The sequence below is a fragment of the Botrytis byssoidea genome (genome assembly GCF_014898295.1).
Source record: "Botrytis byssoidea strain MUCL 94 chromosome Unknown BBYS_001, whole genome shotgun sequence".
Lineage (NCBI taxonomy): Eukaryota > Fungi > Ascomycota > Leotiomycetes > Helotiales > Sclerotiniaceae > Botrytis > Botrytis byssoidea.
In genome coordinates this window covers 2,055,902-2,071,990 of record NW_024065842.1, presented here as the reverse complement: position 1 = coordinate 2,071,990, position 16,089 = coordinate 2,055,902, and the positions used below count along the sequence as shown (strand labels likewise).

General features: G+C 43.5%; 7 protein-coding genes across 7 annotated transcripts; 4 read left to right on the top strand and 3 right to left on the bottom strand.

Annotated features, from left to right (window-relative positions):
* Positions 1-606: 606 nt before the first annotated feature.
* On the bottom strand, positions 607-954 carry EAE97_000619 (uncharacterized protein; the record flags this gene model as incomplete). Its single annotated transcript, XM_038871129.1, has 1 exon — positions 607-954. One exon carries the CDS (start codon positions 952-954, stop codon positions 607-609), a length of 348 nt encoding a protein of 115 aa, XP_038738490.1.
* Positions 955-1,938: 984 nt separating this feature from the next.
* Positions 1,939-4,817, bottom strand: EAE97_000618 (uncharacterized protein; the record flags this gene model as incomplete). Its single annotated transcript, XM_038871128.1, has 19 exons — positions 1,939-1,951; positions 2,015-2,084; positions 2,148-2,233; positions 2,284-2,313; positions 2,365-2,531; positions 2,753-2,778; positions 2,843-2,854; positions 3,036-3,141; positions 3,212-3,294; positions 3,345-3,443; positions 3,496-3,535; positions 3,583-3,690; positions 3,746-3,768; positions 3,837-3,857; positions 3,911-4,050; positions 4,103-4,172; positions 4,231-4,239; positions 4,293-4,411; positions 4,471-4,817. The coding sequence occupies 19 exons, from the start codon at positions 4,815-4,817 to the stop codon at positions 1,939-1,941; spliced, it is 1,569 nt and encodes a 522-aa protein (XP_038738489.1).
* Positions 4,818-6,020: 1,203 nt separating this feature from the next.
* EAE97_000617 (uncharacterized protein) lies at positions 6,021-6,634 on the top strand (the record flags this gene model as incomplete). Its single annotated transcript, XM_038871127.1, has 4 exons — positions 6,021-6,023; positions 6,081-6,122; positions 6,189-6,327; positions 6,396-6,634. 4 exons carry the CDS (start codon positions 6,021-6,023, stop codon positions 6,632-6,634), a joined length of 423 nt encoding a protein of 140 aa, XP_038738488.1.
* A 246-nt stretch (positions 6,635-6,880) lies between these two features.
* EAE97_000616 (uncharacterized protein) lies at positions 6,881-7,832 on the bottom strand (the record flags this gene model as incomplete). Its single annotated transcript, XM_038871126.1, has 5 exons — positions 6,881-6,932; positions 6,980-6,996; positions 7,056-7,210; positions 7,263-7,621; positions 7,678-7,832. 5 exons carry the CDS (start codon positions 7,830-7,832, stop codon positions 6,881-6,883), a joined length of 738 nt encoding a protein of 245 aa, XP_038738487.1.
* A 763-nt stretch (positions 7,833-8,595) lies between these two features.
* Positions 8,596-12,204, top strand: EAE97_000615 (uncharacterized protein). The gene is made up of 2 exons (XM_038871125.1): positions 8,596-11,517; positions 11,565-12,204. Exons 1-2 carry the CDS (start codon positions 8,911-8,913, stop codon positions 11,844-11,846), a joined length of 2,889 nt encoding a protein of 962 aa, XP_038738486.1. The 5' UTR covers positions 8,596-8,910; the 3' UTR covers positions 11,847-12,204.
* A 719-nt stretch (positions 12,205-12,923) lies between these two features.
* On the top strand, positions 12,924-13,704 carry EAE97_000614 (uncharacterized protein; the record flags this gene model as incomplete). The annotated part of the gene is made up of 4 exons (XM_038871124.1): positions 12,924-12,978; positions 13,041-13,180; positions 13,271-13,399; positions 13,465-13,704. 4 exons carry the CDS (start codon positions 12,924-12,926, stop codon positions 13,702-13,704), a joined length of 564 nt encoding a protein of 187 aa, XP_038738485.1.
* A 542-nt stretch (positions 13,705-14,246) lies between these two features.
* Positions 14,247-15,955, top strand: EAE97_000613 (uncharacterized protein; the record flags this gene model as incomplete). The annotated part of the gene is made up of 6 exons (XM_038871123.1): positions 14,247-14,379; positions 14,432-14,664; positions 14,726-15,144; positions 15,197-15,287; positions 15,339-15,707; positions 15,758-15,955. The coding sequence occupies 6 exons, from the start codon at positions 14,247-14,249 to the stop codon at positions 15,953-15,955; spliced, it is 1,443 nt and encodes a 480-aa protein (XP_038738484.1).
* Positions 15,956-16,089: the final 134 nt, after the last annotated feature.

Below are 16,089 nucleotides of genomic sequence, written 5' to 3'. Positions count from 1 at the left end.
CAACCCCTCATTCGTCAGAAATCCGAGATGAGAACTTAGAAGCTCACCCACCCCCGGATTCACCAAGAGAAATCCTCAGATTCATGATCGAATCGACCCAAATCGACCCACCCTATGCTTTTTACTAAAGAATTACCACCAGTCCCGTGTTCCGGACGCCCTGAACACTTATCCCGTCCGTCCATGCATGTGTCCATTCCATCCGTGTGCTGCACGGAAAAAGGTATCAAAGAATATCCGAATATCGAAACCTGTCCGTCCCAAGAACCAGCCCAAGAATTTATTACTATGATGATGATGATGATGATGAACGATCGTCTCGTCCCACTTATATACTTTATTTTTTTCTCCATCTCTTTTCTCCATCCCGACTATCCAAACAAGCGATTTATGGAGAGCGTTTCATGAGACGCTCTTTCGTTCCATCCTCTCATTTGGTTCTTGGTATCCTTGAAAATCTTCAAACGAGGGAAAGCTAAAGTAGCCCGCTGCTATCACTTTAATCAGTCATTTGTCTTCTTAGGGAACCTCAAGGCCGTAGCCCAGAAAAGGAAGTGCAGAGAGAAAGAAGGCTTAAAAAAAAGGGGGGTAGAGAAATAGAAAATACTAACACTGAAAACCACCCGAACACCCCTTCATCCCCAATTCCTGCTTACAGCTCCGGGCCAATCCGCTCCCACTCTCTGGACTTCGAGGACTGCGATTCCCAGGCGTCGAATACGCACTGCTGCTATCTCTCCTCGAGCCGCCGCCATTCATGTGATCTTGCTGAGCCGAGTAGCTAGCCACCCTCGTGAGAATCGACGCTGCTTTGGTCGAAGCATGGAGCGTAGCGAGATCCTTACGCAAGGCATTGCCGGTGACGAGGGAAGGCGCCGTGGCATGTGCTCTCATGAGTTTGGGTCGAGCAGACATGCTGGGCGAGGATCCGCGAGATTGAGTTTTGGTGGACATGGTGAATTTCTACAGAGGGGAATTGTGATTGGTTGAGTCACGTTTGATGTACGGTTGAGGCGAAGGAATGATCGTCCTGTGATAATATATAACCTTACGTCTTCTCCACTTGGGTCGAATGATAATCCGGAGCAGGCCGATTGATGAGATTGGGTGAAATTGATGATAGATTTGAAGCTTTTGACGATATTAATTCTTCGTAGAGAAGTAAGTGATCAAGAGTATATTAATTCCGGGGAAGGTTTTCTAGAAGGAAAGAAAGAGGAGTAAAGCAAGTCGGGCGATGCACTTGTCTATATTAAATAACACACACAAAAAGCATGGCAGGCCTGTCAAGCAAATGCAAAACACTACGTAGATAAACAACTCAGGCCGGTTTAGGGCATCCTTACCAGAAAGCCGATAAAAAAGAAAAGGGTCGGTCTGGCCACATGTCAGACGGTGAGCTAATTGCCGCAATCGTTGCGTCCACGCCAACAATAATGATGTGGTGGGTTGTTAATGGTTATGGTGTTGTACACATGCATCAAACGTGCATGGAAAAAGGTGGGCAAGCTTACCATCCAAAATACACTATCAATGTTGACCCCTCACTCGGGCCCGCCTTACTGGTTGCCCCCCAATAAATGTCTGGATACGACTCAAACTTTACGATAATATGGCGTCCCCCCCAATTCTTAAGAATCTTGGAACATGGGAGAATTGATATATATATTGGGTGGTTTGACTGCATACGATACTTGTGAGGCCACTACTGTACCTACTTTCTGTGGTTAGAATACGGTAATGTCGTAATGTCGTATGTTTTTGTCAAACAAGTCACCATGCTCAACCGAGATCTGACGAGACAAAAGTTAAAACATTGGTAAGGTAAATAAAATCGTTGTTCTATGTACTAGACTACGTTTGGTATGTTAGGCATTCATACTGCATGCAGGTACATATTGTGCGGCCCGAGTCATGTCTGTTTCTCTCCGCGCGTGATCAATGATCAATACTGTATTTCTGGGTCAGTTTCATAAAGTCTCACTACTGCAAAATTTCTTGAAGGGGTACATACTCATCCCAACTACGTCCCTTGACAGCAGCAAGTTCCTCCTCGGTCATTCTGTGACCAGTAGTAAAGTATCCTAGTAGCAATTGTTCAGCCCTATTACAAGTTATGGACGGTAAATGATGCGTGCAAGACTGACCTGCTGTAATCTTTGCATCAATCTCGACCCTCGAATCCGCTGGGATCCATGATTCAGGAAGCTCAACTCTCTCATGGATGGGAATTCTAGACGTTTGTTTAGTAATGGAAACCAACGTCGCGTGCTTGATTCTTACCCTTGACCGACTATGGCATCGTGTTTCATGCTGTAAATACGGTTACTCCTGCGTCTTGTGCAGTGGGTTCAAGCAACTTACTTGCTCATACTTAGCATTCTGTCAATTTTCTTTATTCCCAACCAATGAAGAATGTCGGGCATCAATGCCTGGAAACGCATATCCTTTACACCGGCAATATTTTCCGTGCGTTTGAAATATTCCGAAGCTCGATCAAGTCCACGCTTTCTAGCGTTATAAACGAGGTACTACATGACCGAGTTAGATGGCTGTCTCAAAGATCCAGAGAAGTGATAAATCATGAAGATCTGAGGGGATAAAATGCGGATGTCATCGGAAAATGATTAGGAAGTGGGGAGATGGGGTGGTGAAGTGGGTATTGGAACAAATCGATAAGCCTCGATGAGATCCACAACAGAAGGATAAATGCAGTGCAGACAACCTATCAGCCGCGGAAATAATCAAATACCTTTGTAACCTCTCCAAGAGCTCTACCTTCTTTTCTGAAGTAAATCACTCGGGAAGAAATTAGTCATGGTGTTGAAGCACTGTCAAATACATAACTCACCGACTAGAAACACAAGAGTCAGTAATTGCCTATAAACGTTTGAAAGGAAGCAAGGAACAAAAATTGAATGAAGAAGCGAACGTAGTTGGGGATCCAAATAGTTGCTCATGTATCAATGAACATAAACTACGGAATGTGCTAACAGAGTTGAATATCAGAGTTGTGAAATGGAAATTGTACTTACCCCCACTACCACCCTTTTGCGCCTCCTTAACAGCCTCCTCGATACCATAGATCAGGTAAGGACGGCATGTACAAATATCAGATCCGAACACGTCACTTCCGTTACACTATCACAAGAAATCAGCATGAAAGATCTCCTAATCGTAATACCTCAAAATTGTGGCATTTTATTTTTACCTCGTCATGAATTCGTAAAGCTAGGCGACTATTCTCATCTGACATCTTCGCGGGGTCTCCAAAGCAGTAGACGGTCAAACCACCTATAGATAATTAGATAATTCCACGATAGATCAAAATTACTATTTCATACCAATTGGTGGCATGAAGAGCTTAATATCTCCTCTGGTAATCAATTCGGGGTATGATCCACCAGTGTGCTCGAACAATGCTCTCCTCAGAACTCCTTCGGCTAGACTATGGGTAAGCAGAACGACTCCCGAAATTGTGATAGAAGTACGAACAAATGCCAAATCGCTCAGCCACTCCAGGTAGATACCAAACCTATAATATTATTAGACGTATATCTTTCAAGCGGGTGATTCACATACTGGTTCCACGGCAAATTTTGTGACTGCAAGTTCACCAGCCTCATTCAAGCAAATCTTGCCGTCCGGCTTGAGCCGACCTTCACGCACGCTAGCTTCTAATTCTGGTAGCTATAACTTTCATTAGATTCGTATTACTACCTTGCTGTTTAACGTTGAAAAGTACCTTCATATGGGCTCGGGTGATTGCTATCAATATAATTAGTTCTGCTGTCTAATACGACGTCGACCTTCCGGAAGGCTGCCAAAGTACATACCAATAGTAGGTCTAATATCAACTGAGTATTGTCAGCCCAAAGCTACTTTATACCCTCATTTAGGAGCTGCTTACCATTCTCCTTCTCAATTGTGTCCTTGAAAAGCCATGGAGCGAGATGGCCCAGAGGATCCATCGATACTATCTTTTTCTTGTCGGCCCATTGAGGGAAGGGTCCAATGTTGGCGGCAGGTTCTGTGTTTGTGAAATCCGGCCTGGAATGGGTTAATTTGTTTATATATGAAATCCAGATTGCTTGAAGCCTACTTATGGTCTGCCTTGATTTCCTTGCTAGCAACGGCCAAAGCATAGTATATCGAATAGGATCCACCGTGAGCTATGAACGTCTAACATCAGATTACATCACGAGTTAATAGCAGACAACCAAAACATACCACCAATTGCTAAGACAAACGTTTAGTATACGAACAATCTGTGAATTGGTGAACAAACTTACCGTTACGTCTTCGGGCTGTTTCTGTGGCTCTAGAAACAACTACCGGTCCTCTGATTTGCGGGTCGCTATGACCCCATTCCATAGGAAGTGGATTGATACCGGATTGTCCAGGGTATGTACTTATATCATAATTCAGTTTAAATGTTTCTATTCCTTACATGCATTCTAAGGGACTCACGTGAGAATGATTCGAGAAGTACCGGTGCTTGCTTTTTGGGTATAAGAAGGAATGGGTGCTTCATCGGGCTTCGCCGCCGAGATTGTTGGAGACTTGGGCACCTCCGCTTCGTTCTCATCCTTGGAAGCACTTTCATCATTGCTTGCAACAGGCTCAGAAGGTTTGGAAAGAGTTGCTGAATCGGTAGAAGCAACATCCCGAACTTCCTTCATTCCAGCTAAGACATTAACACGACCGGTAATAGCATCGACGTTGGATGACAGCTGGACCTGGTTGAGTTGTAGATTTTTGATGGAATTCAAGATCTCCTGCATTAAAGCGGTCTGGTCAGGAGGCGGAGAAGACATCTTTAAAGGCAGGTTTGGGATATGATGGATTTCAAAAAGAAACAGGTTTGAGAGGAAAGTAAATGATTTCAGATAATTTGGAAGAGGAGCAAAGCAGATCTTATAAATGGAAGATGAGGGGTAATTGGGAATCGGCGCGTTGGTATTGTTTGCTTGTCAGATAGCTACTAGGTAGGTAGGTAGTAGGTAGTTAGTTAGATAGCTCTCCAAAGGAAGGCACAAGAACACGTATTACGTGAGTAACAAAAGTGGTAAAGTGACTTTCCTCCTTCTCATTGATGATACGAGGAAGGAGATAGATAGACGGATTGATGGATAGATTGAGAGAAAGTGGGAACAGATTGATGGAAATTGTATGCTAGTTGGTCATATTTGGCTGGTGTCTGTGGTAATAATGATTGATTGCTTTGCTATCTGATAATTCACTTCCTTTATAAAGCTGATGTCCACTGTCCAAATTGGGCTGGCTGTATCTAAGATAGCACGATTCCTAGGTAGGTCTATCAGCCCCACTCTGGAATATAAAAAAGGAAGGGACTTGCACTATGAATTTACGGGGGAATGAGGTGCCAGTGGCTACGATTTACGATATAGTATTTACGATTTATGATCTACGGTATACGATATACGATATACGATATCCTATTTACATGTACCTATATACGTACCTAGGTATAGCCAACTACGGTTGATGTATACCACCTACCTAGTACCTACTATTAATTCCTCAATTTTGAGTCAAAATTTATAATCTTGATTAATAACTTTGTATCAAACCCAAACCCCCTTTTAAATCGAAACCCAACTTTGTTAATACAAGTAATAAACCATACCCACCCACTCACCATACCTACCAGTACCTACCTACCTACATCGTCGGCAGCTTCCTAAATTTCCTAAATTTCTTTCAAGGGAGTGATATCGCTATCGATAAGCCGGTACCCATACAAATCAAATATCAAATTACAAGAACCAACGAGCCAACCCAACAAACCCAGCAATCAGCCTGAGCCTAAAGAGATCCCCCCGAGCTCCCAAAAAAGCTTTGTGACATTGTGACGCCTCGGGACGCTTAGAAACTAGCAGCACAGGCTAGCAGTCGCGTCTTTACATCTTCCGAGCCGCGCTTGAGTCCCACTGCATTTTCTTAAACATACCTTATCATTACTCCTAGCCAAATTTAAAAGAACTTCAAAGAGCATAATGGTAAGCAAATATCAATCTTCAATCTTTCGCGTTACAAGCTTCTAATCCATGCGTTAGGGTAAACGTAAGGCAGCCAAGAAGGTCCAGGGTCCCAAAAAGGTACAGCATTTTTCACAACTTTCCCGATTCTCTTGCAGTTGCGACATATACTGACAACTTGCAAAGAAAGAAGTTCTTAGTACAACTTTCCCCTGTCTATTTTGTAATCACGAAAACTCCGTCATCGTGAAGATTGATAAGAAAGCTGGTGTTGGTCATTTGTCCTGCAAAGTATGCGACCAAAAATTCCAATGCGCCATCAACTGTAAGTTTTCTGCAACAAAGAAAGTCTGGTAAAGGATCACGCAAAAGCTAATTTTGGCCCGTATACAGATCTGTCGGCTTCCGTGGACGTATATGCCGATTGGGTTGATGCTTGCGATGCAGTCGCAAAAGAAGGAGACGATGGGGGAGACCTTGCCCCCGAACGCGCGCCTGCTCGACGTTCATCTGGCGCTGCTGGAAAGGGCGATGCGGATGACGATGACAATGATGACGACATAATGGGAGACGAGGACGGGATGGGTGGTTATGGTGGCGATGGAATAGTTGCGGACGACGAGGATTATTGAGCTTGGGATTTTTGGCTTGGGTTGTGATAATTTTACTGTTTGGAGTTTGGGAGGCTCACGGTTGGCGAAGCTCTTCACATGGTTTTGCCCTGCGATTGATAAATGGTTTAAAATCATCACCTCTTTGGTTGCAAAATATATTGGTACAAGTGACAGATTGTTTGGATACACCAACGGAAATTGTTAATTTTTTTCTTCTTTTGGTAGATAGCTAAAATACTAAGGAGACATTGAAACCCAGACCTTTTACATAGTATAAAATCTATCGCCAAAATCACCAAGACCAGGCACAATATAACTAGATGGACATTAGCAAAATTCAATACTATTCGTTGAGGATCATACTTCTTTTCGTCGAGACCCTATCATCATGTTAGCTGAGTTCTGCACATCGAGAAGAATGCAATAAGTGAGTACCCACCTGATCAATAAATGCCGTCACAACTCTAACCTTCTGGTACTTCTTAGCGAAGGACTCGATGCCTTCTGGGCTCGCTATCAAATTCAAGAACAAAATTCTTTCCGCTGGAACTCCCCGAGAAATCAAAACGTCTACTGCCATTGATGCAGATCCCCCTAAATCAAGCATCAGAATAGCACCATTCAAGTCTTTGGGGCTGTGACTTACCTGTAGCGAACATTGGATCAAGAAGCAATACCCAACGTTGTGCAATGTCTTCTGGAAGTTTGTCATAGAAGAGCTTAGGCAACGAAGTTTCCTCATCTCTTTGTATCAATATTTTACCAATTCGCACGGAACGACAGCAATCCCGTAGTCCCTGCTCCATAGCTTCACCAGCTCTCATGATAGAAACACCGCATATTTTTCCTTGAAATTGGACTCCTGCATATGTTCGACCAACTGGGGTAGTGATCGTGTGCTCTACCACTGGTAAATGATTGAGACCTTCCTCAACCAGTAAACGAATGATTCGGTTCGAGTAAAATATGAAATCTGCTCGCTGCGTGTTCTTGTCTCGGATCATGCTATATCACTCGAGGTAAGCATGTGGTATGGGTACGTGCAATACTTCATGACGTACGTGAGAAGAGCAATAAGCTGCGGGGTTTGAGGTAATGTGTGAACATTCTCGAAGGATACTGGAGTAGAAACGGTTGCAACAGGCTTCTCGGGGCGGTAATCAGGACCAACACTTTGTGCTGGTGATTTAACACCTTCTAAAGATTCAGAAGACATTTTGCTGTCAATTTTCCTGAGGGGTAAAGCTTCAATGGAGCACACAGTTGAGATTGATGATGAGGTTCTTCTCGCTATTTTACTAAGTGGTCAATTTAGTGATAAATTTATAGCTTAATAAAGGTAGTAGCTAGAGAAGCTTGCTCATTCACTCACCTCAAGGAATTCTGCTGGTTATTGCTCAAAATGCATACAACACAGAGCTGCAAGAATCTAGTTCACAACTCTGCGGAGCCCTCCGTATGATTTCTCGTGGGGCCGGTCCAAAGCGAAATGCAGTGTGCGGATGAGTAGATAAACTGATAGCCGATAAGAACAGGGACTGTCTTGGCAGGCTCTGAAGAGTAGGTGCTATTCCAATTCTATGACAAACTGTTTTCAAAGCAGATACATGGGTCAGGAACTAATGTTGCTTATTACCTGGTGAAGAGAACAGCGTTTGTTGTTGCCAGGAAGGGGAAATCAGTAGTCGACGTTAAACTTCAATCAATATAAGGTTGTCAATTTGCGGAGAACTACCTAGTACTGCTAGGTAGGTGACTGTACACAAGGTTCACAAGACTGTCAATGGCTGTAGGAAAATCGTAGATTTTAGAACAGATCTCAATACTTTCCTCAAGAGATATACCCCTCTATACTCAGGTATACTCACTCCTACTAATAAAGCATGTTTAGGATTTCAATTCGTGAAGACAGTCTCAGATGGAGAACAATGACTGTCAGTTTCCTTCCAATAACATTCACGTTCGTCTGGGTAGGGGTAGGAATAACGTTTTCCCGGTGCCATCCTTAGGTAATCTTAGTGCTCTTTCATCGAGTACTCTGGTAATCATTGCTTTGAACATTCCATGCATAATTGATCAATTCAATTCTACAAACGTTTCCGTCAACGGTTATAGCAACCACCACTTTGTCACAAAGGTACTTTCGGCAGTTGAATATCTTCAAGGTCGTACCACTCAACGTCCTATATAAATGACATTCTGTTGAATAATTGATTTGCGACAGTGGCATTTCCAACACTCGATGTGCAGATTCACCTTTGCATTTCCCGAGTTACCCATTTCTCCCGCGCAGCATGGCAGCCTATGAAAATATGGCGAGGCCTCGGAAAACAATAACTACATATGGAAAGCCAGCAAGGAAACATCTTGCAGGTCATAGCTATACAAAATTGGTCCATCGCACAACACCTTCCGATTTAACAAAGACAGGTCTCATTACAAACAATGAGCCCAGTGCATCGAATCATGAAAGACCTCGCGATGTCTACAAGCCATCATCTAGCACACCTTCTGCCCTAAAGATACCATCTACTGTCGATTTATATGATGTGCCCCTCAGCGATGAAGAGGAACCCCCTTTAATGCGCAAGAACGTTACCAAATCTGCACCGAAACTCAAAGGAAAACCTGCGATGTACGACGTACCTCTGGGCAATCAAGAGGATGAAGCTACGAGGCGGAAGAACGTTCCCAAACTAAAACAGAAAGCTTCGCAAACTTCTACCATATATGATGTGCCACTCAGCGAAGATGATGAGCCCCCCTCGGCGAGGACGAATCTCTCCAAATTACCAACAAAGGTGACGCAAAAACAATCGACCATTGGAAACACGAAAAACTTCATAAAAACAGAATCCGCGAATGTTAAGTCGGTGGAAGTGCCTGAGCGTAAGAAAAGGAAGTTATCACCATCTGAACAGCCGCGACGGGAGCCTTCCAAACCTGCAGCAACTTTGCCCAAGGTGCCACCACATCATAAGATTAGGCAAGCCAAGCCAACTACAGATACTTCACCAAAACGAAAGGTCGTTCATGCTAAGCCTGTTATGGAGTCTATCCAGACCAAACCAGCAGTGCATCGAGGTCTACAGAAACAGAGTAACAAAACGCCGGTGCAGCAACGACCAAGATCCTCTACCTCTACCGGCAGCGCTGCGAGCTTACGGCTAGCTGCAAGTCCTGGGCGTCACATCTCTCCCAAGGCTACGAAGTTATGGGATACCCTCGACAACGAAACTCAAGAAACCACGATGAGTAGTGCAGATGAGCTCTCTTTGGTCGTGAGCACGCCGAAGCGAGTATACCCAATTGTTAGAAAGTTATCTAAAACTGCGGCTTTTACAAAACCAGCTAACCTAACTCCTCGCAAACGACTGATCGATTCATTAGTCGAGCAGACACCTCGCCAAGATTTGGATGATGAAGACGATGATGATGGTGATGAATCTGGGAACGAACATGAAAATTCTCAGCTTGAGGATCACTTCCAACATCTGAACAATTCAAGGGCCCAGAGTCTTGTCCCAGAAGTCCCTACTTTTACTGCACCTGCACAAGTTAGTCAAGGTCCCCCAATCGCAGGGCCCAAGTTTACGTATAGTCGACAGCGTTCCATGCTTGTTGAAGAAGACATGATGGAGCAATTGGCTTTTGACATGCCTTTAGAAACTCCACAAAGCTCACAGCGTCGCCGAGGCTCTATACCTAGCCTCAAACCATTATCAAGCTTTCGCGAGGAAGAGCAGCAAGAAGATGAAGCCGCAAGTACTGCTATCCGCACGATCCATGAACTAAGACAAGCGGGAGCGAATAGTCGCTTTGTGGACGAAGTAGAAGATTTGCTCGATCGTATTGGGAAGCCTTCCATAAAGTTGTCATCTATGCGACGATCTGGTCTTTTAGACCTTGGTTTAAAAATGAAGGACAAAGGATTTGTTCGGCAATTCCGTGCCCATGGTGCTGAACAGCGACTATTTATCGACATAGGTCAAGAAGCTGATATCGTATCGGGATTTTTAATGACATCACTCATCACGCCTATATTGGCAGAGGGAAGTGCGCCTCTCGTAGTATCGCAACTTCAGCAACAAGGTATTGCAAAGCTACTAGATCGTCTCATATCGGTTGAGAAAAGCTTTGTCAGTGTGATAAAGGAGCGTAAGACAAACATATCCAAGATGGCACAGAAATCAATGGCAGCATATCATGATTCTCTGCTTGCAATTCCAGTGTGGAAGGATCTTAGCCCACGTGAACTTTTCCCTCGGACCTTGGCCCTAAAATGCCTTGAACTTATGGTCAGGCAATGTAGGGAAGCTGGAGATGCAAGTGACATGATTTCTGAAGAGCTAAATACCAGTTTGTTTGAGATTTTAAAATTGTCAGATTCGGATGCCGCGTGGGATTTCCCCCACGGAACAGAAGCAGTCGACTTTTATTTGACACTTTCCACTCTTGAATCCCACTCTCTTGTGTCGAGAATCGCCCAAGATGAGACAATCTGGATTCATCAATTGCTGCCTATCATAGGAAATACCCTCAATACCGCTTTGAATCGGCCACTTGAGAGCTTTGGCGAGCAACAAATTTTGGCATTGAAATTGACAGTGAATGTCACCAATCACAACCCGAAAGCTTGCGATGCAATTGTGGACTCGGATCTCATGTTTACCATTCTTCGCATCATCGTTGCCAGATTCAAAAGCATGTCAAGCTTATGGGCGGAAGAGGAAATCGTCGTGGCTGTAGATAACCTGATCCTTCTCATCGGAGCAATGATCAATTTTGCTTTGTGGAGCACAAAAGCGCTTCAAAATATCAATGATTTTGCTGGGACGGACAGAGACCCTCTGGATGAATTGATCCGCCTTTTTGTAGATAATAGAGAGAAAACCTTTGAGGTGGGTTCTTGTGTAGAGTTCTTATTCCGGCATTCTAACTTTTATAGGTGGACTCTCAGCACGAATCACACAAAAACGTTCCGTTTGGATACTTGTCGGTATTGTTGGGACATTTTTGTTTATTGCCGGCCATCGAGAAACGAATTCGGATGCGACAGACAACGAAAACACTTCGGCCCCTCATTGCATCTATCAATGAATTTATCGTCTATCATAAAGCGGCTGATGATGAGATTGCTCCCAATGAAGATGGACACAGTCCTCACGTCACTGTAACGAAGCAACTCGAGGATCTCGTCCAAAAATTATTGACGATCAAAGGGGCTTAAGACCAAATATAGGAAGGTCTTTGGAGAGACTGGTCGAGGAAGGCGTTTGATGGGGTGACGATTGTCACGAGTATAATGGGTTACAATGGATATGATACAGATTTCTTGATACATGATGATATATTTTAGGCGTTTAAATCGGAGAGAATAATTGCAATATACCCTAGGTGCAGTTTTTTCGAAATGGGTGGGATTGGAGAAAAGGGGAAGTTTCAGGAAATTATGATATGGGGGTCCTTTGATCGAAAATATTCATAGGGTATAGCTGGTTTTCACGATTAATCTCTGCCCACCCAAACAACACATTACTATTACCATATTTATTATAGATTTAAAGATATGAAAACATTTTATCACCTAGCAGTCTGCTCATCTGATTCTACGTGTTGTCGTGGCAGATTCAGAACGAGTAATCCATTTGGCTCACCTACTATGTGTTTGAACGTGTTTGACGTGTGATGAGGTCGAACTCGGGCGATGGGCTCCGGTCTGGAATGACATGACAGCAAGTAGCATTGAATGTAAAGTACGTACTGTACTGTACTGTACTTGATCATCAAATCCACACCAGGGAATGACATTTTGCCCAAACTTCCAATTCTTGGAACAAGCTTATGCTATTTAAGGAACAAGCAAGCCTCTGTTGGAATTTTGTACAAATCTGGATTCATATCGATTTAATCATTTTTATTAAACTTCCAAGTTTTACTCGCGATCGGGTGCTCCTCTCATACTCTTTCCAGTCTTTTGATCAATCTATCGACTTGGGGTGGTGTCGTCTTCCGAGCCGAGCTTAATCTGGGTCCGCTCAGCCTAAACATTAGCGCTCAGGCGCTGTAAGAACCTTGGACTTAAAAGCCATTGAAGCACTAATAAACTGGTCGGTCTACCTAGTCTCCTAGTCTCCCAGTACCTACCTTTCAACTTAATTATAACCTCCTCAGCCTTGTCCTGTTTCATCAGACAAGAACCAACAAAACAAAAACATCAAAAGCTCTTCCATATCTTGCTCTCCTTGTATTCAATTACGAGAACCCCCCTTACAATTTTATTCCAAGTTATTACATCTTCTTCATTATGCCTGCACCGCCTAAACAACGCAAGATTGCTATTGTAGGCAGTCGATCTGTCGGTATGTCATTATATTGTGTGATGTAAAATACAACACATCAAAGTAACCCTTTTCTTCTACAGGCAAATCTTCACTTACTGTACAATTCGTCGATGGCCACTTTGTAGAAAGTTATTATCCGACTATCGAAAATACTTTCAGCAAGGTCATCAAGTACAAAGGGCAAGAGTTCGCCACTGAGATTGTTGACACAGCTGGTCAGGTAAGATATCTCTCTACTTGTGTACTATTTGATTCAAAACCACATGTCATTACGTAGTTGGAAAAAGGACTAACAGACTTCACATTGTAGGATGAATACAGTATCTTAAATTCAAAGCATTTCATTGGTATTCATGGCTATGTGCTTGTCTATTCTGTTGCTTCCATGCAATCCTTTGAAATGGTAGAAGTCATCAAGGATAAGATATTGAATCACTTGGTATGATAGATATTCCAATTCTACTCTAGCCTCCCTCAAAGGTCAAGATATCTAACACTTTATAGGGTACCGAATGGGTTCCAATCACAATTGTTGGTAACAAGAGTGATCTTCGACCAGAGCAGCGCCAGGTCACTGCTGAGCAAGGCAAGGCATTGGCTGAGAAAATCAAGTGTGCTTTCACTGAAGCAAGTGCACGTTATAACGAGAATGTTACCAAGGGATTTGAACTCATGATTGAGCAAATCGAGAAAGGTGAAAATCCTAATGAGCCTTCAGGAGATTCCAAATGTATTCTCATGTGAGGAACAAAGGGATTGGAGTATACGTTGGAATATGATGTCTCATGTTTGAATGTGGTTAGCTTAGTATGGGAGTTTGGAGTTGGGAGAGGCATCTTTCTAGATATTTAGTCACAGAGGCATATGTCCTGCTATGTCTTCAGTTATCGTTGATACTACAAGGCGGTAGTTTGCGAACGGTTCAATGGTATACGTTAAACGGTATTCACTGTGTGCCCCAACACGTTAGTCTTGTATAGGTTGCATTGAAGAGATCTGTACAACACCATGATTAACCGGTACGAAACACAGATTCAACATGCAAAGAAATGTCAGGCGACAAGGCCCGCGGGAGTGGTAGGTCGTGCGAAAAGGGGAGAGAATAACAAAACCACATATCACGTGCTGAACACAATCAGCCAGAATGTTATCTTAGCGGAGTCTTGCAATCGCGACCCCACCAATTGTACTTTGAACAATTTACTAGTGACTCAAAAAGTTGACCGGCCCAAACACACAGGTTCCCTCGTCGCATACATATTTGAGTGTGCTAAACTATTTTCAAAATGCTTGACGTTAACGATTTCATTACTGAGAGGGGTGGAAACCCACAAAAGATCAAGGACTCTCAGCGCCGCAGATATGCTCCTGAAGAGGTTGTTGATGAAGTGATTGCCATGTATGAGGATCACCGCAAAAGTAAGCCAGTAAACACAGGCCCAAGTATATAAGTACTCACAAACTATCGCAGCCCAGTACGCAGCTACACAGGTCAACAGCAAGATCAACGAAACTCAAAAGGAGATCGGCGCAAAAAAGAAGGCCAAGGAGGATGCTACTGAATTATTGCAAAAGAAAGCCGATTTAACGAAGGAGAAGAAGACTTGGGATGACGCCGCAGCAGAGAAAGAAGTACTTTTGAACAAGAAGATTGGCACGATTGGCAACTTTGTTCATGAATCTGTGCCTGTGAACAACGACGAGGTATTTTTTACATGGGCAGCATACGAGGTTCTTCAGGTCCGGTGTGGCTAATGGGTACTAGGATCACAACGAAGAACTGCGTAAATGGGCCCCCGAAGGTGTCACTGTTGAGAAGAAGGACGTTCTTTCACATCATGAAGTTCTGACAAGATTGGATGGTTATGATCCAGAGCGCGGTGTCAAGGTTGTAGGACACAGAGGTTATTTCCTGAAGAAGTGGGGTGTCTTCTTGAATCAGGCTTTGATCAATTATGGCTTGGAGTTCTTGGATAGCAAGGGATATACACCATTACAAACCCCTCAATTCATGTTGAAGGAATACATGGCGAAGACCGCACAGTTGGAGCAATTCGACGAGGAACTTTACAAGGTTGTTGATGGAGATGCCCAAAACGATAAATATCTTATTGCTACCTCTGAACAGCCAATTTCAGCTTTTCATGCTGACGAGTGGTTGACTGCTAAGGATATGCCTATCAGGTACGTAAGGAAAACCTGGGGGAAAAGACATTTAACTGACTTAAGCTCAAAGATATGCTGGTTTCTCTTCATGTTATAGACGAGAGGCTGGTTCTCACGGTAGGGATGCATGGGGAATTTTCAGAGTCCATCAATTTGAGAAGGTATATATTCTTTGTAGCAGGAGTTCAGCCCGCTTTTTCTAACCATTTCAGATCGAACAATTCGTTCTCACCGACCCAGAAAAGTCATGGGAGGAGTTTGACCGTATGATCAGCTTCTCAGAGGAGTTCTACCAATCCCTCGGTGTTCCGTACAGAGTTGTCGCAATCGTCTCGGGTGCTCTCAACAACGCAGCTGCCAAGAAATATGATCTCGAGGCTTGGTTCCCCTTCCAAGGAGAGTATAAGGAGCTTGTTTCTTGCTCAAATTGCACAGATTACCAATCCAGAGCTCTTGAGATCAGATATGGACCCAAGACACAAACTGGAATTCGTAAGAACTATGTCCATGCACTTAACTCTACTTTGTGTGCAACTGAGCGTGCGTTGTGCTGTCTTTTGGAGAATTTCCAAACTGAAGAAGTAAGTAGAAAGAAACTTTCCGGGGGATTTTATTTACTGACTTTATTCAGGGATTCAACGTTCCAGAGCCACTCCGCAAATATCTCCCTGGCGCTCCTGAATTCATTCCTTTCTCCAAGGAATTGCCCAAAGATACTACATCCCAAAAAGCAAAGGGTAAGGTCGAGAAAGCACCAAAACCAAAGGTCGCACCCGTTGGTGCTACTCCAGCTGAGGCGGCGGAGAAATTGAAGGATATGTCAGTCTAAACAGTTTCTGGCATTGAACGAGTGGATGAAATAAAGACATTAGATGCCAGCGCTGAGGATTAATGAAAAGCCGAACAGGCAATTCCAATAAACATAAAAGTTATACAATCTGAGAGCGTTGACTAGAAGATGCA

Coding starts and splice junctions, on each gene's coding strand:
- EAE97_000615 (XM_038871125.1), top strand. CDS start 8,911: ATGGCAGCCTATGAAAATATGGCGAGGCCTCGGAAAACAATAACTACA. Junction 11,518..11,564: donor ATAGAGAGAAAACCTTTGAG/GTGGGTTCTTGT, acceptor TAACTTTTATAG/GTGGACTCTCAGCACGAATC.